The sequence below is a fragment of the Colletotrichum fioriniae genome (genome assembly GCF_027942845.1).
Source record: "Colletotrichum fioriniae strain IMI 355084 chromosome Unknown scaffold_7, whole genome shotgun sequence".
Classification (NCBI taxonomy): Eukaryota; Fungi; Ascomycota; class Sordariomycetes; order Glomerellales; family Glomerellaceae; genus Colletotrichum; species Colletotrichum fioriniae.
In genome coordinates this window covers 1088233-1114212 of record NW_027076843.1, presented here as the reverse complement: position 1 = coordinate 1114212, position 25980 = coordinate 1088233, and the positions used below count along the sequence as shown (strand labels likewise).

The 25980-nt window shown below is 55.9% G+C and overlaps 7 protein-coding genes across 7 annotated transcripts; 3 read left to right on the top strand and 4 right to left on the bottom strand.

The window, feature by feature from the left end:
- Positions 1-230: 230 nt before the first annotated feature.
- TSR2 (rRNA accumulation- protein) lies at positions 231-927 on the bottom strand (the record flags this gene model as incomplete). Its single annotated transcript, XM_053194943.1, has 2 exons — positions 231-834; positions 896-927. 2 exons carry the CDS (start codon positions 925-927, stop codon positions 231-233), a joined length of 636 nt encoding a protein of 211 aa, XP_053047514.1.
- Positions 928-1884: 957 nt separating this feature from the next.
- Positions 1885-4657, top strand: N0V96_006473 (uncharacterized protein; the record flags this gene model as incomplete). The annotated part of the gene is made up of 3 exons (XM_065757725.1): positions 1885-1930; positions 1991-2991; positions 3053-4657. The coding sequence occupies 3 exons, from the start codon at positions 1885-1887 to the stop codon at positions 4655-4657; spliced, it is 2652 nt and encodes an 883-aa protein (XP_065613642.1).
- Positions 4658-5051: 394 nt separating this feature from the next.
- On the bottom strand, positions 5052-5463 carry MRPL27 (mitochondrial 54S ribosomal protein mL41; the record flags this gene model as incomplete). The annotated part of the gene is made up of 2 exons (XM_053194941.1): positions 5052-5171; positions 5272-5463. 2 exons carry the CDS (start codon positions 5461-5463, stop codon positions 5052-5054), a joined length of 312 nt encoding a protein of 103 aa, XP_053047512.1.
- A 1266-nt stretch (positions 5464-6729) lies between these two features.
- N0V96_006471 (uncharacterized protein) lies at positions 6730-7239 on the top strand (the record flags this gene model as incomplete). Its single annotated transcript, XM_053194940.2, has 1 exon — positions 6730-7239. One exon carries the CDS (start codon positions 6730-6732, stop codon positions 7237-7239), a length of 510 nt encoding a protein of 169 aa, XP_053047511.2.
- A 1349-nt stretch (positions 7240-8588) lies between these two features.
- On the top strand, positions 8589-9569 carry N0V96_006470 (uncharacterized protein; the record flags this gene model as incomplete). Its single annotated transcript, XM_053194939.2, has 1 exon — positions 8589-9569. One exon carries the CDS (start codon positions 8589-8591, stop codon positions 9567-9569), a length of 981 nt encoding a protein of 326 aa, XP_053047510.1.
- Positions 9570-9693: 124 nt separating this feature from the next.
- Positions 9694-13156, bottom strand: N0V96_006469 (uncharacterized protein; the record flags this gene model as incomplete). The annotated part of the gene is made up of 11 exons (XM_065757724.1): positions 9694-9820; positions 9889-10139; positions 10204-10291; positions 10347-10455; positions 10511-10620; positions 10726-12095; positions 12153-12210; positions 12276-12381; positions 12434-12497; positions 12584-12928; positions 13010-13156. 11 exons carry the CDS (start codon positions 13154-13156, stop codon positions 9694-9696), a joined length of 2775 nt encoding a protein of 924 aa, XP_065613641.1.
- A 1411-nt stretch (positions 13157-14567) lies between these two features.
- N0V96_006468 (uncharacterized protein) lies at positions 14568-21722 on the bottom strand (the record flags this gene model as incomplete). The annotated part of the gene is made up of 3 exons (XM_053194937.1): positions 14568-21072; positions 21126-21241; positions 21303-21722. The coding sequence occupies 3 exons, from the start codon at positions 21720-21722 to the stop codon at positions 14568-14570; spliced, it is 7041 nt and encodes a 2346-aa protein (XP_053047508.1).
- Positions 21723-25980: the final 4258 nt, after the last annotated feature.

Genomic DNA, 25980 nt, shown 5'->3' with positions numbered 1-25980 from the left:
GCATTTTGCTGACTGGCGTTGAATTTGGGATGGGATTTTTGGATTTTTTTTTCTCTTTGGCTCGAATGGCAAGCTCTTAATTATGCGGACATTTGTACATCAGCCACGCGGGGCTCCTTTGTGAAGCATTTGCTTATGGAGAAACCAAAGTCGCGGTGGTGGAGGGGGTATTTCTTCTCTCTCTCTCTGTCTTCGCTTCTCGCTTCTTTTTTGGTTATAAGACAAGTCCTTTATCTCTTCTTCTTGGTGACCGTGGTGAAACCGTCTTCGTCGACCTCCGGCTCCGCCTTTGCCTTTGGCGCACGCACGAGCTGAGGCGCATCGTCCATCTCGACATCATCCTCGTCGTCGTCTTCGCTGTCGTCGTCCTCCCAATCGGTATCCTGGTCGCCGGCCTCCACTTTCTTGTACAAGCCCTCCACTTTGGCGCCCTTGCGGCTCTCCCACTTGGTCCGCAGCTCGTCGACGGCGGCAAAGTTTCCCTTTGCGCACTCGGCGCGCAGCTTCACAATCTGCTCGGCGACGTCGTAGCCCGTCTCGTCGTCGACGTTGACCTCGAACTCGTCGAGCATGACCTGCAGCAGCATAGTCTCGACGTAGCCCGTGTCGGGCTCCTCTGCGGCTGCCGCCGCGGTAGCGGGCATGGCTTGGCCCGCGGCCGTGATTTTTGTGAAAGTCGGGAAGATTTCGGCGACGGCGCCGGCAAACCAGTCTCGTTTGTCGGCGGAGTCGGGGCCGCCCCAGTGGTTTTGGACGGCGAGGGAGAGGGCGGGCCACATGTGGAGGGAGAGGGCGACGGCTTGTTCAAAGGTTGACTGGCAGGCCTCTACATTTCTGGTGTTAGTAAATCTCAGTGCGGACGGAATTTGTAGTATTGGGGTTTTGGAATAGAAACTTGCCTGCCGTGATGGGGGCGGTGGTCGCCATGTTTGGTGATGCTGCTATTTCGCGGGGTATCGAAAAGTATGGAGGGGGCAGATTCTGGCTGGGTTTGCGGTGACAGTTTTCGTTGCCAGAATTTCAGATCACAATTTTTTTCCCCCTCCCCTTCCCCTTCCCCTGCCAGGTGGATAGTGCATGCGACGATTTGCACTGTCGGTTGTGCTGTGTGGGGTTTTCCACGGCCACCTAGCCTCTAGGTACCCACCCCGGTCCCGCTCTCGGGTCTAGCCAGCGCGTGCCAGGGCCCGGTGCGGGCAGGGCACATAAAAAGGGAACCTGAGCTTCTTCACTACCTTGCGAGCAAGCTGCCAGCTTGCTCAATTGCCCACGTCTGAAAATGTCGCTTAAATGTCAATAAATCATCTCGAAAGAGCACTGCAAATCTTGGCGGCCAGGCAGCCCATTATTCATGATCCTGGCAGCTGGTGATGAAGCTACGGTCGGTTGACCAGGCCCAGCGGACATTGGCTCATCCACTTGGGCGCTGCAAGTGATGTCATCGGTCCCCTATTCCGGTAGTGAGCTCTAGCCATCTGGGGGGTGGAAGTTTCAGGGTTGCGGCTTTACTTCTGTGCTCTCCCTCGGAGCGACGTGATGTGTCTGTTCCATAAACAATATAGGATCGTCCACCAACTCGTCAAAGGGGGGAGGAGCTTTCAAAAGCCAAGAGGTCCCCCGCTGCTGTCCAAGGGGAGAAAGATCCTGTTGCTCCCGTCAGCTTCTGATCTGAGGACCGGACTGGACTGGATTGGACTGGACGCGAGAGAGAAATCATGAACCCATTGAAGCTCAATACCACTTCGGTGTCATTGGCGGTCACACCAACCGTCGTATCCACCCTCTTTTCACATGTGAGTCTCTCCCGAATCCCCTATTCACAATTGCGTCAGTTCGTCCCTTTGATGTCGCTTTCGCCGGATTTGTTTCGTCCCAGAATACGCAATGCAACCCCACCGCGATAGCTACAGCTCGATGACCATGTACGCAAGTGCAATTGACTGATCCTCCAATCTCACACAGTACCTCAATCGAAAAACCTCAAAGCAAGGGCCCAACTCCCACTTATCCTACGATGAAGGCCTGCACCTCGTCCGATCCTTTCTTGAATTCGCTTCCCACCACACGGTCGAGGAGCTCCAAGCCTTTACGGCCCAATGGGTCCCGCACCCGCAATGGGTCAAGGTAGAAGACGTCGAGATCCCCGAGAGCGAGCTCGAGAAGTCGGCCGGCCTGATCGAGGCTCAACTGGGCCCCCGAGGCGTACGGGCCGTGGGGGGTTGCAAGTGGTGGAAATGGCGGAAGCCGCAGAGCCCACTCAAGGCCGAGTGGATTGAGATGCGCGCCGACTACCACGAGCGCAAGAAGAACGGCGGTGCGACAAAGAGGGTGATGCTCTACGTCCACGGCGGCGCCTACTTTTTCGGCAGCGTCGACGAGCATCGCTACCAGATGCAGCGGCACGCCCGCAAGCTCAAGGCGAGGGTCCTCGCGCCCCGGTACCGCCTTGCGCCGCAGTTCCCCTTCCCCTGCGGCCTCCAGGACTGTCTCGCGGCCTACCTCTACCTCCTCACTGTCCAGGACCCTACCACGATCGTCCTGGCGGGCGACTCGGCCGGCGGCGGCATGGTGCTCTCGATGTTGTGTATCCTGCGAGACCGCGGTATCCCCTTGCCCGCGGGCGCCGTCCTTATCAGCCCTTGGGTCGACCTCACGCACTCGTTCCCCAGCGTCTCGGGGGATAACCAGATGGACTACATCCCCTCGTCAGGCTTCCACCACAAACCGTCCCGGTCCTGGCCACCGCCGAACGAGGACGATATGGAGATGATGAGGGAGCAGGCCATCAAGGCGCGGGCGGGCAAGGAGAAGAGCGCCACGAAGCTCAACACGCTCGAGAAGAAGCAGGCGGCGCCCATCGCGCTGGGTGACGGCAACGAGACGCTAGGGGGCACCTCTGACTCTTCTGGTAATGCGGATCCCACAAAGACGGCCTTGCAGCTTTCCGTCACCATTGACGGGAAACTTACCACAGTCAAAGACCAAATCCAGGTAAGAGCCTTTCTTAGAGGAGCTTCCTCCTCCCACATTATATACTCATAGCCCTTTCCAGATGTACACGACCAACGCCTTACTCTCGCACCCAATGGTCAGCCCGGTAATGCAACCGACGCTAGGCGGCCTGCCCCCACTCCTCATCATGGTAGGCGGCGGCGAGGTCCTGCGCGACGAGCAAATCTACGTGGCCCACAAGTGCGCGAATCCCGCCAGGTACCCGCCGCCGGGCCTCGACGACGCGGGGCTGGCGCAGCTGAAGCAGTACAAGCCGACGGACGTGCAGCTCCAGGTCTGGGACGACCTCTGCCACGTCGCCCCGACGCTCAGCTTCACCCGCCCCGCCAAGCACATGTACCGCGCCGTCGCGCAGTTTGGCGCCTGGGCGCTGGCGAGGGCGCAGCAGACGGAGATTGAGATCTTGGACGACGACGACATTTCCATGATTTCCAGCTCCGCCTCGGATTCGGATAAAGAGGAGAACCAGACGGAGAATAACGCCGCGGGGTCGCCTCCGGAGCTGGTGGGCAAGGCGGGTATGCCGTTGCCCCCCTTCAAGAAGCACATGATCCGCCAAAAAATCTCCACGCGCGGCGTCGTCTCCGAGTTGGCCCCGGAATCAGAGCTGGACGGCTGCGTCATGAAGCCGGAGGAGGTCGGCGTCGTCAGGCCCACGCCCGTGAGGCGGTGGCTCGACACCAAAGCCACCTTTGATAAGAAGTTCTCCAGCACAAAGGCCAAAGTCCACAAGAGCATCATCAAGGACTTGGCGGATGGGTACATGGACTTCGGCGAGGGCGAGCAGCCGCCGCCCACGGCGCTCGCCGGTCGACGAAAGGCGTCGGACGAGCTGGTGGATAGGAAGAAGACCAAGAGTATTGGACTGGCGCTGTGGTCGCTCTGGGGCTCCAAGCACGACGAGACGACTACAAAAAGAGAAAAGAGGGCCGATTCTGATGCTGTTGCCGCCGGCAGGACGTCGCAGCAGACTCGGGAGTCGCAGACTTCGCCCAGGGGCGGCGAGGGAGCGAGGTCCTTTGAGGATATCGAGCACCAGGACCCGGCGCCTCTCGGCTCGCCTACGGGCAGCAGGCGGCGGTTTGTCCGGGACGAGCACCAGACGGAAGAAGAGGAGGAGACGCCGGCTTCCACTCAGGTGCAAGATTCCCAGACAACAGCAGCTACAGCAGTGGAAGAGACGACGCCGGTAGCGGCCCTCATCGAGAAGAGGAGAGAACAAGAGAAGCATAACGAGCAGGTCGCCGCCGCCGCTGACGGTGGGAATCACCTAAGCCCGGACTTCGTCCCCGGCGGTACCGGCGTCGCGGGCAAGCGCCCCTTCCTCGACGGCATCGCGCTACCTTTCAGTCTGGGCAAGAAGGACGCTGAGACGGCGAGTATGGTGACGCTCATGTCGGGCGCCGATAGCCGGCCGATCAGTCCCATGCCGCAGCTGAACCGGTCGGACACGGACGCGACTACTGACGGACTGATGGTCAATGGGAACGGGATTTCTGCTTCCGAGGCGAGTACCCAGGTTCCGGCAGAGAACGAGAGCACGAGGCCGCCGTTGGATACCTTCGTCACGGCGGCGGAGGATCTGCCTCTTGCGAAGGGGAAGGGGAAAGAGGTTGTTAGGGGAGGGTTGGAGCAGACTGCGTGAGATGTTTGCTGTATAAATAAGAACAAGTATATATAAGAAGTTTGAATCGTAGTGTGTGTACAATTCTTGATCGTCATGGTTCTCCTTTTGGGGGACTGTTCTCTGGCATCTGGGGTCTCAATCGTGAACCCTCATACTCCGCAAGACCCTGCTGAGAATGTTGTTGAATGTGATTCTCGGTTTTTTTTTTTACATATTGTTACAGCGTCGAGGGTATATACAGCTCTTGTACACTCTTGTTTTTGGGGGAGAAGTGTGTTTCTTTACCCCCCCTTTGTTTTCGGATTTGTCGATCTCCCCGTCATCGAGCATCAATTCCCATACTTTTGCGTTGCTTCCCATCCCCTTTCTTATTTCTCTCTCATCCTCCCGCCATGCACGCCTTTCCCCCCCCTTAATCCACACCGTTCACCTGCTTCCAGTTCTCCAGGTAAAGCTTGGGGTCGCGGGGACCTTCTTTCGTGGGGTACGCTCCCCTCAGGGGCCGCACAGCCTCGGAGACGAACGGCGTGAGCTACACATACACACACACCACGTCAGCATTCAGCGACTCAACCGAGCATCATCCTCCTCCTCCTTCCTCCGCATTTCCGTGTGTCCGTGTTTCTCCTTACCTTGAAATCCTTCAAGCCCTCCGGCACGACGTACGTCCGCACCTTGTGCCACTCAATCACGTAGCCTCCGTACTTTGTGTGGCGACCCATGGCGCCCGTCCGGTTTCCCTTGTAGAAGCCCTTGTTGACGTCCTTGGTCGTCAGCTTCAGGTGCCTGTACTTGAGCACCTGGAGGACGGGTGAGGGTCTCATGATGGGCGGGTTTGGTTCGTCGGCTGCTCTTTCCCGAGCTCCGGGGGATTCGTGGGTGTGCGGTCGGGGTTGCGCTGAGGCTGGACTTGGGGGTTTTGTTTTTGGGTCAATTGACCTCTTCTCGTGTTTCGCTTGTTGCTTTCGTCGGTTGGTTTCTGTCGTTGATACGCCCTTGCCTTCGTTCGATGGGAGGCTCCGGGTTGGGTTGGGTGGTGCAACGGATAGCTTGGTAGAGACCCGAAATTTTGGCGATGCGCGATTGCGACGGATTAAGGGTTGGTCCATTGGCCGATGAAGATCCCTGTCGGGGTTTTTTTTGGGGGGGCCGCTACCTATCCCTTGCTGTGGGGACAAGTGCGCTTCCGGGTGCACGGAGTCGGCTAGTTTTACAAGAAAGTCGGCGCCGGTGGGTGGGGCTTCTTTCCCGGAGACCTCCGGGACTGTTTACACGCCATCGGAAGGGAGGAATGTAAGTTACGAAGGGCAGAGCTACATTACTAAAGTCCAAAAACAATTGTGAAATTCGTCGCATTTCCATGCCTTATTTTGATGGTTCAGAGCACGGTTTCACATATCATTGAAACTGCGGGGCATCGACAAGCTTCATGCACGAAACATTTGAGCAAGATCCATTGGGTTCTTGAAGCTGTCTACCCAGACTGATTTGGGACTTCAAACTATCAGATCGAAATATAACCTACCCCCAAAGAATAAAATTCGTCTCAGCATCTAAACCCCATCCACTTGACCAGGGAAAGGCGCTTCTGCCATGCTTTTCGTACCTCAAAGGCCTGTGTCTCAAGACAACAAGGGGGTTGCAACTCATCCAAGACGGGATTTGAGGCTTCTTACATTCTATAATCATTTCCATCTTTGTAAATGCAAGGTGTCTTTGTTAAGAGGCTGGCTGTCCTGACATTCTCGATCCATTGCTCAAAGACCCCTGGCCTTCCTGGCTCCAACTCCCGGAAAGTAGTGGACGAATCTCCTATGAGCATTTACATTCACGAAATCGACGAGGCCTAACTTTGTATACTGTTATAACATCGACAATGCCCCATGTATCTTTTGTTCTCCAACATTCAATGCAGCCAGTCATCATCCAGCGACACCAAGATGGATATCAGTACTATATTTCGCCGTCGAGGAAGAGTGAGCACTCGGCCCATGCCTTCGGGATGGGTACTTAAGACTCCCACTGGACAAGTGGAGGTCCAGAATAACTCTTTACAAACCGAGCTACCGTCCATCCTCCGCCAACTGCAGATGCATAAATTGCGTACTCCACGTCAAGGTGCCATGTCTACCGCAAAGCCGCAACCGCAGCCATCACAGCCATTCCAATCCGACCCTCAAGTCTTGGACTCCATCGATAGAGCTCAGTCAAAACTCGAAACACTGATGCGCTCATTCAGAGGAGGCGAGAGCTCTGCCGTCCGCAACGCCCCCGGCGTACAGGCAACCAACACCACGGAAGGCCGTCAGCAAGCAGAAACCCCGGGCAGAGTGAACGCCGAGACCGCAAAGCTTAGACACAGACATGACAGACTGGAGCTCGATTTCCTGCTACTTCGAAAGCGAATGGAAAAGCGCCAGCGTCAGCCCACCATCGCCAGAGAGTGGTGGAAGAGGGAGAGTGCTGCGAGGATCAACCTCGCCAACGAACTCGGTCGGCTTCGGGAAGAGCATGCAAGTCTTAAGGTCGAGCTTGAGGAGGCCAAAGCCGTTATCAAGAAATTCGAAGAGCAGGAGCCCCCATCTGAGGAGTTGTTCTAGACGGCGCCGAGCCCTCGGTCTGGCAAATAAAAATGGCAAAGCTGTACGCCAGTCTCATCAAGTTCAACATCGACATGGACAAGTCAGCGCACTACTACAACTTTCAATTTACTCTTCAGGAGCTCTTACCTTTGATCCTTGAAGTCTTTCAAAGGGAAGGAGCATGCAGATCTTATGATCATCAACTTCGTTGACAAGGCCGAGTCAGGCAGGACTTACTGCCTCGATCATGAGCTTCTCTATGCCCAAGAACCCAATTTCGATTCCGACTACTGCCAGACATGCGCAAACAGTGATGGTCTTTCAGAGTGCTTGAACATCGAGTGTTATGAACGCTCTGAAGGTGACGGTAATGGTGTGGGCAAGTTTTTCCGTTTCCCTCGAAGTCGTCACTAGAAGATTGAGCACTGTTACCGGGACGTCGGCACTGGTGGGAAATCGGAGGCGGTGCTATGTGTTGTCTTTTTCAAGCGAGCATAAGAAATAAATGACTATGGTAGAACTCAAGAACATCGGGCGCGCATAGAAATAGATTTAAGAACCAAGTTTCTTTAGAAACTCCAGGGTCGCCGGGCAAGGCCGAGACCCCTCCCCCCTTTTCCAATGAAAGATGCATATACGGTGACCACATGACTACATTAGCTTGTTATGGCCTGAAAAGTGAATCTCCACTGTAAATGCGGATTTCTCCATGAGCCAAGATCGTAAACCGAGTCTTGAACGTGACGAGCATCCATCAAACGCCTGCCTTGAGTGAGGAAAGGTCACGATATACTTGGTAGGTTTGGAGCCTGTCAAACCATAATCCATTCGAGCCAGTTCTAGTAGAGGCGTGCGCTTTTTCCACATATTCGCCTTTCCGCCAAGGCATTCGTGATTCTGCACTTGCGGACGAAGCAAGGTGCGGCACGGCATCAAAGTGGGGCCGGCCGATATCCGGGTCCTATTATCTATCTGCCGGGTTCTGGTGGGCCTTGTCTCCAACGCCGTCTTCCATCTTCAGTGGAATACTACTAATTCGACTACATCCTTGAATGATATGAGCATGATTCACAACTAATTGACTACCCGATTCTGGCAACACTGGATATTTCATTTTTCTACTAGATAGTCGAGAGACAGAAGAAAGCAGACCGGGGAAAATTCGGAACGGCAGTGCAATTTTGATGGAACGCTGCATCTCCACCTCATTCCATTCTCACGCTTGCCACTCTCATTCTCATCAACCAACTTTCTGATCTCATCACTGTAGACCGCTCAAACATTCAAGACGGATCATCAACCTCGCAGACAGATTCCCTGGCCTCATCCACGACACGATCTCACCGCCATTCACGACCCCGCCAAAAATGGTTCGTCACGACCCCCACGCCAACCACCCCGTCGGCCTCCTCGTCGAGCCAGACTCGGACGGCTACGTCGTCCGCCGCTTCCCACACGACCACACAGAACTCTACGGCGAGAACCCAACCGACCTAGAACTCCCGGGCTCCCACGGGCCCCTCAACCTCGTCCACGTACGCTGCCACAACGCCCTCACCGGGACCACCGTCGCCATCACCAACGTCAAGGTTCGAACCATCCAATTCGGAGATGACGACGACAAGCTCGTGGCGGCGCTCTCTCACCACACCGACTCCCTCGTCATCGCCGTCCACGGCGTCTGCCCGCCCCAAAACAGTCCCGATGAACCACCCACCAAATCCGCCGTCGGCGTCCACCTCGGCCCCGGCAACCCGCTCAACCGCGCCTGCCGCATCCCCGACGCCAAAGACCGGGGCCACGTCATGAAGGACACGGACGGCAGCGACGGCCGCGACCGCCCGCAGCACACGCAGCAGCGCGCGGACCTCTACGCCGCCATTGTGGGGTTGATGGAGGCGACGACGATTGCCACCAAGGGATTGCCCACCATGCGGTCGTCATCGCGGCGGCCACAGCCATCCTTCAAGTTACACCACGTCGTCGTCAAGAGCGACTCGGCGTATCTCGTCGAGGGTGTCGCGGGCGGCAGGAACGGCGAGCCGCCGCACATGAAGAAGTGGCTCGCCAACGGGTGGAAGAACACAAAGGGCGAAAAGGTCAAGAACGAGGATCTGTGGGATAATCTGATGCTGACCATGATGTCACTGGGCCAGGCGGGCGTGGCGGTGGAGTTTTGGCAGGTGGCGAAGAAGGAGAATAAGGAAGCGGACCGGCTTGCAAAGGCCGCGCTCGAGCAAGACGTCAATTTCTTTGACGAGAAGAGTATTTTTGGTAAGGAGAAAGGTAAGGACGCTGATGCGGGCCGGCCGCAACCGGCCGGCGATGAGCTGGTTGCCATGGAATGATGATACAACTTGCAGGCTGATGGGACTACATTTGGAGGACTTGTGGCGCACGAAAAAGTGGTTTGGATTACCGGAAATCTACGGGAGCTGGATAGTAATATCATGTTAGATCGTACTAGAATTTTCAACGCCGGAGAGTCGTGGAATTGCTCCCGGCAAGCGGGAGGACCTCAATCACAGGCGTCTCGAATATCTCCCAGTTATCCGACGCCTTGGGGTTACCAAAGGCCTTCAAAGCCGCGATACGCCACCTAGGTCCGTGAGTGTTAGCGGACGTGGCCACATAGCAGGTATATAACCCAGGCGACAGATGACTCACTTGTACTTTCCAGGCTTAATCTGGCTTCCATCAGCCAGCTTGCCGAGCCACCACGACTCGTAGGGCGAATCGCGAGACTGGTCCTGCAGTGGGTACGAGAAGGTATTGTTCACGCTGTCGGTAGCCGGGTCGAAGACGGGATAGTTGACGCTGTTGTAGACGTCGAAGCTGGCGACGGAGCCGACGTACTTGTTCTGGCCGACGACGGGAGGGTATGCCCACTCACGCTCTTGATAGGTGGGTTCGTAGACCTGCAGAGAAGTCGGGCGTTAGTAGTCCTCGATGTTTTGAGAGGAGAAAGAATGTTTTGCTTACATCCCAGCGAACCTGGCGGGAGCCCCAGGTCAGAGCGACTTGGAGTCTGACAAAGTCTTGCTTGGCGAGGGAGAGGTCAAAGGTGAAGCTGTTGATCAGGTAAGTTTATTGTCTCCCTTCACTTGTATACTTGGACACCGTACCTAGACTTCTCAGAGAGAAGGGTCCGGTTGACACCAGACGAGACACGGGGGTATCCGTAGGAAGTGTAGAACATGTCAGCAATGTCATGCTTGATGCTACCGCCGACACCTTTGAACCTTTTGTCAGTGAAAGCTTGGCGCAAAAGAGGGAAACCAATGCTCACCATAGTAGGGCACCGAGAGAACATCGCCGGCGCCCGATCCGATGAGAATCTTGCCGCTGAAGACGGGAAGTCTCGAAGCGTCGAGACCTTGAGGAATGTCGAAGGAGAACCTGAGTCTTTGTGTTAGCAGCCTGCCATCATCGCGGTTCCCATGGAGATCTCAACCCGCCTGAGACTCCTTCCGGCAGTGAACATAGATCAGAGAGAAAACTCACTTCGCAGTCTTGGTCTGCCCAGGCCCAACCTTGAACCCGCCCGCCGGCAAGCCAACAACAGCCCCAATCTTGATCGGCTCAATCTCTACAAGGTCCTTGATGCGCGGCACAGCCGAGATACCCGCATCAGCAGCCTCAGCAGTCCAATACGCCTCGAACCCGGCGGCATTCTGCACCGTGAATATATACTCGAGCTCCGTCGCACCGGTATTCGTGACATCGACTTGATGGTACCGCGAGAAATGATGCGTGTCGTTCAACGCAAACTTGGTCTCCCCGGACAACTGCGACGTGGCGTTCAACACGGAGACAGCGTCAATCAACCCGCTACCAACCTGGATCGGCGGCGCCCAGAACCCGAAATCTTTCGTCGTGCCGTCGGACCACGGGATCGCGCGGCCCGAGGCGACGATGCGCGCGTGCAGCGCTTTAGCAAAGTCCGCGCCGTGGACGGAGCGACCGCCACGCGCACCGATGTACAGCGCCGCGACGCCGGCGACGTACGGACAGGCCATGGACGTTCCCGACAGGTCGCGGTAGCGGTGGCCGATGAACGGAGCAAAGATGCGCCCGCCCGGCGCCGTGACGTCGGGCTTCAGCTCGAGGTCGAACGTGCCGCCCCACGAGGTGAACTGCGAGGGCTTCCCGCCGCCGGCGTTGTACATGGCGACATAGTTGCTGTTCTGGTCGAGCGAGAAGTCGGCCGTGACGCCGCCGCCGGCAATGACCGTCTTGACAATGGCCTCGCCCGCGTCCTTGGACAGTAGGCCCCATTTGCTCTGCGCCCAGCCGGAGCCCGAGAAGCCGACGACGGGCCGATCGGTGAGGTAGAAGAGCATGAAGCGCGCGCCGCGCTCCTGGACCCATCGCTGGCGGATGTAATCCTGGCACCCCTCGTCGAAGCGCACGAGCGGGATGGTGTTTGTGAAGTTGAGACCCTCGGGGAGGGGCGAGCAGGCGTCGTTCTCGACGCTGATGTTCAGCGTGACGGGGACGATGGGCCAGCCTTTGATCTCGGCGGGGAAGAGGTCTTCGGCGGGACGGTAGCCGAGGATGGTGCGATTCGACTGGCCGTCGAGAGTAAAGGTGCCGGCGAACTGGCGGGCCGAGACAACGGAGGCGTCAGCGGAGCCGATGGCAAGCACGTCTCTGCCGGCGGCGCCGCTGCTGGGGAAGAAGGGACCGACGTCGCCCGAGTTGCCGGCGGCGATGGTGACGACGACGCCCTGCTCGACGATGCGGGAGGCCACGAGGGCCCAGGCGTTGTCGGACCAGCCGCCGGTGGAGCCGACGGAGGCGGTGATGATGTCGACGCCGTCGTCGTAGGCGCGCAGGAAAGCTTCGATTAGAACTTCCTCGGCTGTGCCCTCCTGGGGTTGGTGTCAGTGAAGTCCGGGTGACAGGACTACCAGGCTTGGGCGACTTACATTAGGGCCGAAGACCTTGTAAGAGTAGATTGTGGCTTCAGGGGCAACTCCGGTGAACCTATTTACACGTTTAGCTAAGGCTTTCTTTCCCGGGCCAGGATAGTCTTGGACGCTGTCACATACTCGGAGCTCTTGCCGGCAATGATGCCAGCGACGTGTGTTCCGTGACCGGCCTGGTCCATGGGATCCTCATCAGGTTGACGCTCTGCTCCAGGATAAGGCCAGTTTGCTGCACAAGTTAGTTTCTGCCGTCAGCTCAACGTGTAGTAGTCATCACTCACTCTCGTCACCAACAAAGTCATACCCAGCAGCAACCTTACAACCCTCGCCAAAACACCCACCAAGCTTTTTTTTTTCACATCTCGTCAGTTCATGGGATCTCTCACTTCGCCACACTCCACCAGGAAAACACAGAAAAGAAAGAAACTCACAGCTGGATGCGTATACTCCGTCCCCGTATCAACAACGCCAACCTTGACGCCCTTGCCAAAGATTCCCTGCTCATGGAGCTTATCTACGCCCGTCATCCAGTGAATGGAGTAATTGAGCGCCTGGGCATCGTCGCTGAACGACTCGCCGCTTACGACGGGCGCGAGCTGGATGCGCGTCGAGTGCCACGCCTTGACGACGGGCACGATCGCCTCGAGCGAGTCCGTGTTCTCGCTGTCCGACTCGACGGCGATGCCGTTGAAGAGGGACGAGTCAAAGACTTTGAGGATCTTGCTGCCCGGGTTGTTGGCCTGGAGCTGCTGGACTACGGCATCCTTGTCGGCTCCCTATCAGGCGTTTCATGGCGTATTAGCATCTCTTCTTACTAAGATAGTCTAGTTCTCTAGATTCGGAAAGTAATCACGAACCTGCTCGAGTTCGACAATGAACCTCTTAGGCGCGACGGCCGTGTCGTTGGAAGGACGAGCATCTTCGTCGACGGCGCGGCGGGACACTCGAGCTGTTCCCGTGCCGGCCAAGGCCAAGATGGAAATGAGGGCACTCGCGACACGCATAGTCGGTCAGTCAGTAAGAATAACGAATGTAAAGCCTCACACGAAACGATCGTTCAGAAGACCAGTCAGTCCCTGGCTCTTTCTCTTCAGCACCACGACATTACTCGCCGGGTGACGAAGGGCCATTTATTAGAAAGAGAGCCATGAGCGAACAAGCCCGCTCTCGCGTGATACCATAAGAGGACCTCTTGACGATCTCGTATCGACAATGTCGACACCACGACACGCCATGCACTCAGCGTGAAGAAACCCCGGTCTCCCATCCCCTTTCGGCAGTCGTCGCAGCGACATCCCCACCCCCGAGGCGACCTCACCTTGGAAGCCAAGCAATGGCGGTCCACACTTGGCCCTGGGGCCTGGCTGGGCGTCCAACACCCCAAAATCCTACTTTACGTATCATATCCCGTGCCTTGCATCGACCTGCCGTCTTGAGCTTGGTAACCTAAACCTTGACTCTATTCCCACGCATATCTTTAATTTTCGGTATGCACGCTAGCACATGCGCATCTTCGTATTCTGGAAATCCCGGAGGGATAAAGTCAGAAAAAATAACGGGCCGGCCGGCTTCGGAGTTCGGGTGCCTATTATCGCGAGTACCGCGCCTCGAATGCCAAGTTTCCTCGGGTGAGTGGTGCCAGAGTTGCAGCTTGCTTCGGTTTGATCCGTGGAGTATGATGCGATTGATGTTCGCTTGGAGGATGATTCCACCTTCCCCACGGCGGCTCAGCCTGCGTGCCAATGAAGGTCAGATAAGAACTTGGATAGGAATATGTAATGGGCGTACTTACATTTTCTCAACAAGTCGAGGCGATGGTCTTCTATATTCGTCACGGTTCAGTCACAGCAGATACGATGGGAAGAAGAACGAAGTGATTGCAAAGGTATTATTCATGATTCAAGAATAAATGAAAAAGAGCGAGGACATAGCGTGAGTCTAAATCTAAATATTTTCCATGAGCGTTGTTGCCGTCAAAGATTGGTTTTCGCCTCCCAACCTCCCGCCGCTCTCTATATCTCTCAACGAGACCAGAGAACCGCGTATATGTGTTTTGTAAATGATGAATGAGAAATAACATGCAAAGAGACGGAGGCTCTTTTTGTGCCCCTCGTCCCTGTTTTCCCCCTCGGCTATGCGGGCGCTCGCGCGAGAGAGCCAATTCGTAGACCATGAACGAACGCTTTTGTTCAAACGCGATAGTTATGTGTGTGTATATAAAAAGAAGTTATACATCATTATACAACCAAAATAGGCCCCATAAGTCGGAAGTGAACCGGACCCCTGACCCAAAGACCAAACGTGACAAGAGGCGCGGCGCGGCGCGGCGCTTTTGTTTTGCGGCGCAGAGCGCATCGCAGCCCCCGGGTATTTGTGTTTTTTGTTTCGCATCGCAGTAATATTTGCATGATCTCTTTAAGGCTTTGATACCTGCTCCTTTCTGAAGAACTTGAAGAAGAGGATGGGGATCACCAGCTGGAAGCCCAGGCAGATCCAGAACCAGTAACTTGAAACTCCGGGCATCAGGCCCTGGGAGAAATCAGGGAAGGTGGTGTTGGGCGAGAGAGCGTTGGGACTCGTCGCGCGCGCCAGCATCGTGAAGGCACTGCCCACAATTTGAGCGCCGATGAGAACGGCCAACACGTGCTGGCGAGTCAGCGTCGCGAGCAGCATCATACCCAGACCGACACCCTGGATGTTGTCCAAGAGGCCGAGCCACAGCCAAAGGCAGCGAGACAGGATGGCCGAACCAACGGGGCCACCAGCCCAGGGAAGGTACATGCCCATGCTACTGGTACCCCAAAGCATCTGCGCCCAACGAGGAGCGCACAGGCCGATGGCAAAGATTGGCAGAAGCCAAGTGTGGCTCTCGGAGAAGAAGGAGAAGACGTAGAGGATGATGGACCAGAGGACGACGAAGAATCCAAGGGCGAGGAGGACAACACCCCATCCAGGGATGAACTGCGAGGCGAAGAGGAAACCCCAGTTGCGACCGTAAGGCGCCGAGAGCCAGTAGTTCTGGATGATGATCATGATGAAGAATACAGGTACAAGCTTGCGGCGGGCGAGAGAGATGTAGAAGCCGGGAATGTTGTCGGGCGCCTGGCGGTAGTAGTCAGGGAGACCGAAGAACAGGACAATCCCAATGGACCAAAGCATGATGGCGATAGGAATACAGACGACAATACCCTTGGAGATATTGGTACCGTCAAAGAAGGCCAGCGGGGAAGTCTCTGGAGTATGAGTAAGAGATCCCCAGTACCAGAGCATCAGGGAGTAGACCTGAGCAACACCAGCGACGGCCAAGGCACGAGTGATCCATTGCTTCGTGGGAGCACCACCTTCGTCACCAAAGTTGAGTGCGAATGACAGAGCACCAGCGCTGGCGCCAGCTGCATAAATGGCAGTGGCGGCGTCTTGCATAGCAGCGCTGGCTTGCCAAGGAGTCAGGTAAGGCGAAATTCCGAGGAGGGCGAAAGCGAGGCCGAAGAAGACCCAGGGCAGAGACAAGGCGTAAACGGACTTGGTGAAGCGCACCAGGATCCACCACAGGGCTGATGTCACTAGGTACGTAGCGGCGACGATATAGAGTTTCAGAGGCGTTTGGTTGGTGTCGCCCGTGAGCAGGACAATCTGGTATGAGTTGATGGAGATGACTTGAGCGAAGGCGAGGAAGAAGGCGTAGATGGGCCAGTCGCCAATGCGAATGGACAGGATCTTCTTGAGACCGGTAGGCGCATTGTAGTTGTCGCCCAGGAGGAACTCGTCGTCGACAGGGCTATCATCGTAGCGGGACGCTCCGGTGAGTCCGCTAGGGGTGCGACTACGACCGCGCTCATCCACGTCGAACTTGGCACCGAGTCCCTTGCTGGAGCCAGGGCGGCTGCCAGGCGCAGGGCTTCTTGACCTGCTGTGATCTCTACGGCCGAGCTTGGCGTCTCTGTATCTTGCGAACCACTTCTTCTCACTCTTCTTGAGATAGTTTTCGATGCAAAGATCTGTGCCCGAGTTCTTGGCTGTAAGCTTGTTGAGCATCTGTTCGAATTCGGCGTAGAACTCCCCGTTCTTATCAGTGAAGTTCTGGTCCACGTTTTGCAGCTTGAGGTCGTGGCGGTCACCGACTACATCGGGCAGGGAAAGCTGAGAGCTGTTGCGCTGCTGCTTGTAGAAACTCGGCTGGGGCAGGCCAAGGGCGTCGCCAAAGCCGGGAGTCTGAGGAGAGGAGACATCGTTCTGGGCGCGAATCGCGAAGCTGTCTACACTGACCATGCTCTCACGACCGCTGGCAAACATACTGTCGCGGGGCGCAAGCATGCTGTCACGGCCACCAATGGAGCTCGAGAAAGAGCTGCGACGGGAAGAGGAGATCGTCGACCACGGCATGTTGGGGGTCTGGAGGTCGGGAGAGTTGAGGCGGCCTGCGGGGCTAGCGATGCGGCTTGGCGGCGGGAGAGGAGAGGGAGCTCTCGAGCCAGTGGGGGTGAGCTCGGCACCGTACTCGCTGACGGCAATGCTTGATCTCAAGGAAGAGTCGGTGAGGTTGCGAATGCCGCCGGCCTTCTTCTGCTTGGCAGCCTCCTTGTTGTGAACCTTGATAGAGTCATTGTACAGAGTGTCGAGTTGTCTGATCCATTGCGCCACGGGGAAGCGCTGTTTGGCACTCCATGCGCGCATAAGAGCACGCTTTCTAGGCTTGCAAGCAAGAGCTGAAGCAATGGCCTGCTTGAACTGGTGAAGCAAATGCTGGGGACTCATAGACTCAACGGTGAACCAGAAGCCGGGCATCTGGCCCAAGCCACCAACACGGGCACCAACACCCAAGGCACCCTTGCGACCGAACTCGACAGCGACCAGACCAAAGGGCTCGTCACGAGAGGGGATAAGAGCGAATTCAGCACCGCTGAAAATGTAGGGAGGCAGCTGAGTGAACTCAGGCTTGCTGAAAACACGGCCAGGGTACTTCTCCATGAGCTTGGCCAGCTTGAGAGCGGCAAACTTGCCGTACAGGTCGATGACCGGGCCAATAGCAATAAGCTGAACTGAAGGGTACTTCTCAAGGATGCTAGGGAACAGATCGGCAATCAGATCGACACCCTTTTGCAAACTCCATCTGCCGACGAAGACGAAGAGATCCGCGTTGGGGTTCACATCGAGACCGGCCCACTCCTGAGCTTGTCTTCTGAGAGTAGCGCGGTTGGCTTCGAAGGTCTCATCGATCTTGATCTCATCGGTGGAGTTGGCGATATCTTCCTCGGGGTTCCATTCTCCAGTATCAGAAGGATCCGGGTTGGGCAGTTGACCAATGTTCTTCAAACTCCAGAAAATGGGGTAACGGGCCAGAGAACGGTCACCGTACTTCTTGGACACACCGACGGCACCGAAACCGCGCTGGTGAATACGAAGGTAACTGGCGGCGGCGTGCAACAAGTTGAAGGCGGAACCGTACTGGACGTAGTCCTTGACGACCTTGGCGGGAAGGTTGAAGACGCTGTAGACTTCCTTTTGCTCTTCTTCGGTTCTCATGGGCCACATACCCTGGAATTCGGCATTGTGAAGAGACAAGCAGACGGGGATGGTCTGAGGGAGGAGGTAGAGAGGAGCAGCAGCTCCGTGGTAATCGTTGATGTGGTAAATGTCGGCGTTGAAGCGCTTGATGGATTCGGCAATACAGCTGTTCCAGGCACAGTACAGGATGGCACTCTCGAGATCGTCCATACGCGCGATGTAGGGGTCGGCCTTGGTTTGCTGGCGGAAGATGGGAGCATCGAGGAGGACGTACGTGATGTTCTTGTAGACGTGGTAGTTGACCTTGACCTCGAAGGAGTCGCCCATGACTTCAACGAACATCGGTTCGGCTTCGTGGTCCATGGGGTAGTCGACGTCGCCAACGCAAGGGACAACCCAGATCAGGTCCACGTGGGAGAGAGCTTGACTCATAAGCTTGGCCATGACACCAAGACCACCGATCTTGATGCTGATCTTCCAGTCGTCGATGTTGTACTCCATGGTGGCGATGAGGACCTTCCTTCGGGGGGCGCCACCGGTGGCTGCAACGGCAGCCGGCGTGACGGTAGGAGACGGAGGAATTTGGGACATCTCGAGACTTTTGCCTTTTTCGCCGAAGTTAATGTTGGACTCATTCCCGAGCTTGAGTGGTAACCAACCCTTCTTGGAGAATCCTGATTTGTTAATCTTAACTTGGTAGAAACCCTTCATATAGATCCAGCCAGCCAGTCCAGCCAGGATAATGGGCATGAGGCCGAGGAGGAAAAAGAAGATAATCTGAATCCACATGTTGCCTTGGGGAACGGCGACGTAGTTCCAGTTGGCGTCGTTGAGAACCAGCTTGTAAGAGAGCGCAGGCATCGGAGGCGGCGAAGTCAGGTTCACGACGTTGTCGGACAAACTGCTGGGAGGCAGACGATCAAGAACACCATCGCCATTGGGGTCGCCGTAGATGAATGAGGCATCAGGTTGGTTGTCCGGGTTGATGCCCCAGAGGTTGAGCTGGATTTGGGCGGGCCATTCGTACATGAAGTGAAGCTCCCACATGTTGTCGCCGACTTGGGTCATCAGGTTAGGCAGGCCAGCATCGTAACCCCACTTGTTAAAGGGTCCGTGGAGGAAAATGTGAGGGAAGCGGCGGGAAAAGGGGATGACACTGTTGTCCGCGTGCTGGATAAAAGACGACGAACCAAGGGGCTTGCTGAAGTACTGAACCATGAGATGTTCACCCTCCCACTTCTGGAGATCGGTACCCTCCCAGGCTTGGGGGACCATGCGCTGCCTCGCACCGGTGTAGGGCATCCAGCTGCTCCAGGAGGAACCCCAGTTGGTGCTGTAGCGCCACTTGTTAGCACCAGGGGCGGCATGGTTGATAAAGTATTCCGTGCCGCTTTGCTGCATCAGAGACCGCGAGTAGTTGGCGGAAGCAGGGAAAACAACAGGGTTAATGGGCTTGCCAAAACGGAGGAGGAAGTGATCCGTAGAGTTTGTGAGTCCGTCGACGGTGATCTTGACAATGCCGTCAGGGACGTTCTGGAGGTTGGCAGACCACTTCCAAACTGAAGCAATAGCGCCCGTCCACGACTCCTTCTCGATGGGATCCATGGCACCACAAACAGGAGTATCGAACGTGATGTTTGTCTGGGTGTTGGCGTCGACGTTGACAAAGGCAGAAACGGCCTTGGTCACATCATCGCAGGTCATTTCGGTCGAGAACTTGAAAGCGATGGGGATTTTCCCGTTGGCATCAGTAGAGTCAATGGGAGTGTCGTGGCCAGGCTCGAAACCAGTAATGGAAGAAGCAATCTTCAACCAATCGTTATCAGGAACGTAAGCGCGGAACTCGAAAGGCGTCATGGTGATGCTGCTGAGGCAGCCGGCCTTGTGACCTGCTCCCTTGAAGCCGTTCTCCTTTGTCGAACTCTCGAGGGTGATGGAAGCATCGGTGCTGAACAAGTTTCTGACCTTGGTGTTGCCGTCAAAGGGCGAGAGGAAGGCATCTGCCTCGTTGGTACAGTCGAACTCGTAGGTGGTCTCGTTGGGGCTGTTGTGGTAAACCAGCCAAACCGGGTCGCCAGTCTTGTTCTGATTGCTCATGTAGCCACGCGCAACACTCCAGATTCCGGTCTCGGTTGCAGTAGGACTGCCCGCGTACAAGACGCCATGGGTCTTGTTGGAAAGTTGCTCAAGAAGCCAGCCACCCTCAAGAACGGGATATTCGTCACGGAAAGAGAACAATCGCTTCATCCAGTTGCGCACCGAGGCCGAGGGATCGCGGTGGTCGTACGCGACAGTCTCGTCCTCACAGCCCTTCTTACCCTTGCTGATGGGCCAGCCGACGTAGACGGAGTTATTACCCGCGTAGCATCCATGCGCCTTCCATGCCTGTGCGGCCGAGAAGGCCTGACGACCGAAAACGTAGTTCTCGGCGGTGTTGTCCAGAACATAGAAGTTCTGCTCCTCGCCATAGTAGACAAGTGGAGCACCAGGTAGAAGCAGGGTGGTGATGAAGTAGGCGAGCAGCATGCGCTCAGTTCCCTTCTCAATTGCGGGCCAGCGGAAAACATCCTGGTTGGTGACACCATACAAGTGACGGGGGTCAAATTCTCCGGTGTTGGCGTTGTAGAAGTCGTTGGTGAGGATCATTTGGTTCCAGGTCTGGACCCAGTCGGTTGGCAGATCGTAGCCGGCCTCGAGGTGACCGCTCATACCGAGGAAACGGGTCATGAAACGGTAAATCGAGTAGTGGAACGCGCCAGCGTCGAGGGCGCTCTTGCCTTGCTCACGAATGAAGCTGCCGGAGGTGGAAGAGCTGTTTGAATCCAAGGTGGTGGCGTCGGAAAGCTCCAATGCGGAAGCCATGGCGGGGGTTCGGCCACGGCCAAGGTAGATGGATCCCAGAGTGTTACCACTGGTAATCTCACCGACGACCATGAAGTTGTCCTTGCCAAGATCCTTTGCGCACTTTCGCATCGCAGTACTCCACTCAGCCTGCGCATCGACTGTAACCTGGACAGCCTTGTCGATGCGGAATCCGTCGATGTCGAGTGTTTGAATTGTCATGCAGGAGAAGAGCTCAAGACGCTGGCGAACTGAGGGAACCCACTCACGCAGACGATCTTGCACGGAGGCGAACTTTGCCAATTGACGCTGCCAATCAGGGAAAACACCGAAAGCCTCAATGTCACCGAACTGATCAAAGTCACTGTCGTAGCAGCCTTTCAGCTGAGAAGAGACGTCAACCTTGTTTCCGTCCTCAAACCAGAAAGTCGGGTACGTGCAGGTCTCATTATATTCGTTGCCGATGTCGAAGTCGAGGTACCTTCTGGATGTCTTCCACTGAACCTTGTGCTCCGAAGTTGAGAATGGAGTGGACGTGTTGAGGTATCCTTCGAACCCGATCAAATCGCCCATGCTAGAGGCGGTGAGTAACTGAAAAGAGGCCGGCGTGAGCCATCGAATACTTACGTTGCCATAGTCTGGTCCATGACCACATACATCCCTCTTTTGTGAATCTCATCAATGGCTTCTTGCCAGGCCGTGATATTACCATAGTGCTTATCGAGTAGAGTGAGGTCGAGGGGCTGCGAAATGTCAGTATTCGCGTCAAAGTCGTGATCGTGTGCTCCTAGGCGATTATCGTACCGAGTATGAATCCGCCTTCCATGGGTCGTTGATGAAGGGTGAGCCAGCAATGTAGAGTGCCTTGATACCCATGCCCTGGATGTAGTCCAACGTGTCGACGAGGCCAGCCAAATCTCCTCCATGACGGAGCTGGTTACTCATGATATCATGTTCGAAAAGTGTGCCGTTGGCATTGTCGTTATCGGGGTCGCCATTTACGAATCGATCGATGAATAACGTGTAGTAGGGAAACCGCCAGTTGGGGGGTGATTTTGTGAATGTGTGGCCATCTCTCTTTCCCGAGTATTCGGCAGGACTCTTTGCTAATCTGTTGGTGTTGAGGTTGTAATCGACTTCGCTCGCGGTGTACTTGAGGCCGGAAACGAGGGTTGATGATGTGGTAAGGAGTGTAAGTGCCCAAGCCAATACTGAATTAGACATTTTGTGTGAACTCTTACTCGCCGGGAGGGGCGAGTGAGCAAAAGATTGTACAAGCAAAAAAAGACAAACAGGAATGAGTGACGAAGTGAAGCTCGAAGGAGTGTGGTGGTGATGGGATGGGGGGAGGAGAGAAAGGCCGCGAAGCAGACCAGCAAGCAAGCAAGAACGAATGACGGGATGGGTTGCAAGGCAAAGCGCGGGACGGATGGGAAGAAAACTCGGCCGTCAACGCCACGCTGGTACCGGTAGAAAAGGGGGTAATCTCGTAGGAGCTTGGGTCAGTCCAATTGCAATATGCCCCAGGCTGAAGGCGGAAAGGGGGATCACTGGCGAAGGCACAGGCATAGGCACAAGAAGCACAGGCACGGGAATGGAGGGAACAGGCACATGGTACAATAGCAGAGTGGCTGGGGGGGCCACCGTAGAAGAGTCCATGGAAAGGATCTTTCCGTCCGCCTCGCCTCTCAAGGCTCCAGTCTGGCACTGGCAGGTCTGCGAGTCTTGGTTCTTGGGTCTTGGGGCGAGAGTGGGATGGAGATGGGGAAGGGGATGCAGGCGAGCAGGCCGCAGGGCCGCAGGGCAACGATTCCGTGATGGGCGGATGGGGTCCTTTCTGCAGGAACGGGCCAGCCGAATCGTTAGCCCTTCCTCTTGGAACCAGGACCTCTCTGTGCCTCTTCTCCAGTTTCCACTGTCCAGAGTGGGAGTGAGCCTGCGTGTGAGCACGGAGTACTGAGTAGGGAGTATGAGCACAGTAAAGAAAAGGCAAAGGAAGGTAGGTACCTGTGCCTGCTCCTCTTGTTCGTCAGACCCCTCTTTCTTTGGTACATGACAATGTGGCTCCGGGGGTGTAGTGGTCTGGGCTAATTCTGGCTATACGAAGTTTGGAATATGGATATGCAGAGGGTGCAGGCAAGTGCCTGGGTGGGAGCGAACCATGAGTGCGATGGGAGATTGGCGGGCTCCGTCTTGAATTACCATTTTGGACCATGTCCACAAAAGAGACTGTCCAATACGGTGGCCCCGAGGTCAGCGGCGAACAGGGGCGAGGATGTCATTCTGGCCAGTGTGCGCGTAGCGTATTGAAGACCAAGGATAAGCCGGCACGGTCTGGTGCATCTTGTTGGTCGGTTCGGGCGAGCTCCGTCGTCGGTCCAAGTATCCGCTGTCAGTCAGGCCCCTGGCTCCAAGGACGTGCTCTCCTGTATCGAGTCAGTTTTGCTTCGGGCGGTACCCCCAGCTAGAATACGAGACGTTGGAGACGAACCAGGCTGTCAGGACGGATGATCCATGCTGTCGAAGATTGTCCAGAAAACAGTGATTTCCCAGTCGGGAACAGTTGGGGACTTGAGGCTCAAGGGGCCGGACCCGTTCAAAGGCGGTGGGCAACGGGAGGTGCGAGGTGCGGCGTGCCTGGCACGCCTGGCAGGCTGAGGGTGGGCGTTGTCGCCGCGTCGTTGGCAGATGGGAATCGGAGGGGTTCATCTCAACTAGCATAAACCGTTTATGCTCAGAGGGCGATGGTGTGGCACCCCGTCCGTACTGGCTACTGCTAGCTCGACCGGCTGTTGCTGCTTCCTGTCCAACAAGTCACCAAGTCTTTCAGGACTAAGGTGCTGTAGTGTATTCGTAGTGTTTCCGTACTGTGTAGTAAGGTGCCTTAGTGCGGCGTAGACTTGGGCCAAGCCAGGAACAGGAACACGTCGGGCGCGTGTGTCTGATCGTGATCGTGACGTCGACTCGTGGGGAAGCTAACGCAGGAGGAAGCGACAAGTCTGCCATGGCGGCATGGAAGGATTTGAGAAGGAAGGTCGAGAAAAGCAAATCAAAATTGATCTTGTCCTGCCTAGACCTCGCGCATTAGTATCCCTAGCAGCGCCGAGAATTGCGCTTCGAGGCGTAACTGCAGCTTACATAATGTCGCACAAAATGCGAATAAGTAGGGTACTCTCTGGTGGGATGCAACAGAGCCGAAGAAAAGGAACTACACTGAGCAAAGAGTGGTCCCAGCCCTGGGGAACTGCACATGGAGCTTGGAAGTACTTTTCCCGAGTGACGCCGTGTGACAGACTGGAATGCGGGAAGAAGAGAATGTCGACTGTCTGATGTTTCCCGAATCCCACTGGCGAGAAAGACTGAGGGGAGGCCGTCTGAATTCAGTACGAACAACGGTTGTTGCAATCTTTGCAGTGAGAGCAACCCCTCAGCCACGGGAGATCCACTTGGTGATGTCTTGGCCAATCCTTGGCTTCCATTCAATCAACATCAGCCACACAAGGCAGTGAAGAGTGCGGCTTCCCTTCCCTCAAGCCCTCTCGCTCCTGCTGTCTTTGACTCCAGTCTATAAGTTCCTTTGTGAGTTTGAGGATTCCTTTGGTCGTCTGCCACCTGCCACGCCGGCAAAGAGTACGTCTCTAGAAACTCCACTAGGTACTGCGTGAGGTAACTAGCTCTTTCCTTGTCCACCTAGGTGCTTTGTACTCGTGTACGTGCCTACACAGTGCCGTGGTGGAAGCAGGGTACCTGAACTTCTAGAGGACTTGACCCACTTGGGCACGAGGAGGTAGCCTCGAATAGGACGGCTGGGACCGGGGTACTAGGGCCAGGGGTCGGTCGGAGGAGCACCTGCGCTTGCTGCCGACCGGGGCCGGGCCCCCTTGCACGAGTCCACGACTCCTACCGCGGTGCAGCACTCGCCCGCGACGATCGGCCGTATCGCACAAGAGCGGTCGGTGCAATCAAGCGAGTCAGAGGAGAGAAGCCCTCTTGGTTCTTTTTACTGGCGTGTCTGGGCATCTTCTGGGCGCGCAGTGATGGGAAGGACTGATGCCATGGTTCGCTACTGTCAGTCGCCAGAATTAGGATGGATGGATGTCTGGGAAGGATAGGGGACTGCGAGAAATAGGGCAAGTACCTATGAACGTGTTGATGGGATATGAGGAAGGAGACGGGTCTGGAGGGGAAGGCGGGAAGGGGTGCTGTTCGCCTAAACCAGAAGCCACGCCGAGCTGAGAGCCAAGGGCCCAAGGCCATGCGAACTCCTTTTCTTTGGTGGCGTTGGTTCTTTCTTTGCCTCACTGCCCTGTCCTGCCCTGTGTCTCATCGTGACAAGAAACATGACTGATTGATGTTGGTGTCTGGGGAGTCCCATGCCCTTTAGCTATTTTTCCAGGTTCCGGTTTCCAGGAGTTGACGAGAAACTCGATTCAGGGCTCACTCAGCCTTCAGGAGGTCCATCAAGCGAAAGCCGTCTAAGAGGCCGCGTATTGCACGGCGAAGGGGCTGCCCCGAAAGACTTTATAGAGTTTAAGTGAGTTCCCCAGTCAATTCAGTATTCCCCTCTTCTTTCCCTCTCTTCCCCTCCCCCCTGGTGAAGCAAGAATCCATGGAGTTGGGATGTTTGTGGGACAGGACGGTGGCAGTTGCGTCCAATTCGGGACTGATAACCTGCGGTGGTCCAATCGTTGTTGATTATCTAAGCAGATAGCTAAAGCAATAGCGCCCACACTCGACACTCGCACCAACCACAAGTCAGCAGCAGCACACAGACTCCTTTTTTTCTCTTTGCCAAATTAACCACGGGCTTCTTATCATCTGTCACGAAAATATAACGCCCGCCCACCTGCAGGACACGCTATGCACTCCGACTGCCAGATATGCTGTCACTGGTCAGGCAGGGAGGGAAAAGGACTGGCAGAATTTGCTCTCGCACTTTCTATCGAATTTCGGCTGCCACTGGTTGACATGCGAGGAGTTGAGAAAGCCAACCGGGCCCCGAAGCCATCAAATATCGTCTCAAATCGAGACACTTGCGTCTGGACGAGAGTCTTAATAAGAGAAGTTGCGGCGCAGACAAGCAAACACTAAGTAACGCGGGCACAATGACCAGACACCAAGCCTACCGTTGTCCAGCGCCGCTGCCAAGAAGACACCAAGAACATGTTTGCCACGCTGGGCCCTCTCAGGATTCCGTCCAGCTGTCTTCAGGATAGTACACAGTAAAGACCAAGTTGGCTCGTCATGAGAGGGCCAATCTCGGTCGTTTACAGCGCCAGCGCCAGCGCCGTCGCGTCGCCACGTCTTTGCACCAGAGTCGCCAGCGCCAACCGTCAACCCGTCAACAAGACAGAGCGCGCTGTCGACGTTGTTCATCAGTGCTCACACTGCTCAATGTGCATGTGCCAGTTAGCCATTCGAGTCTTTGGTGCCATCAGTTCGTGTCCAATGCGACCAATGTCACTGCCGACGTGACGTCCCA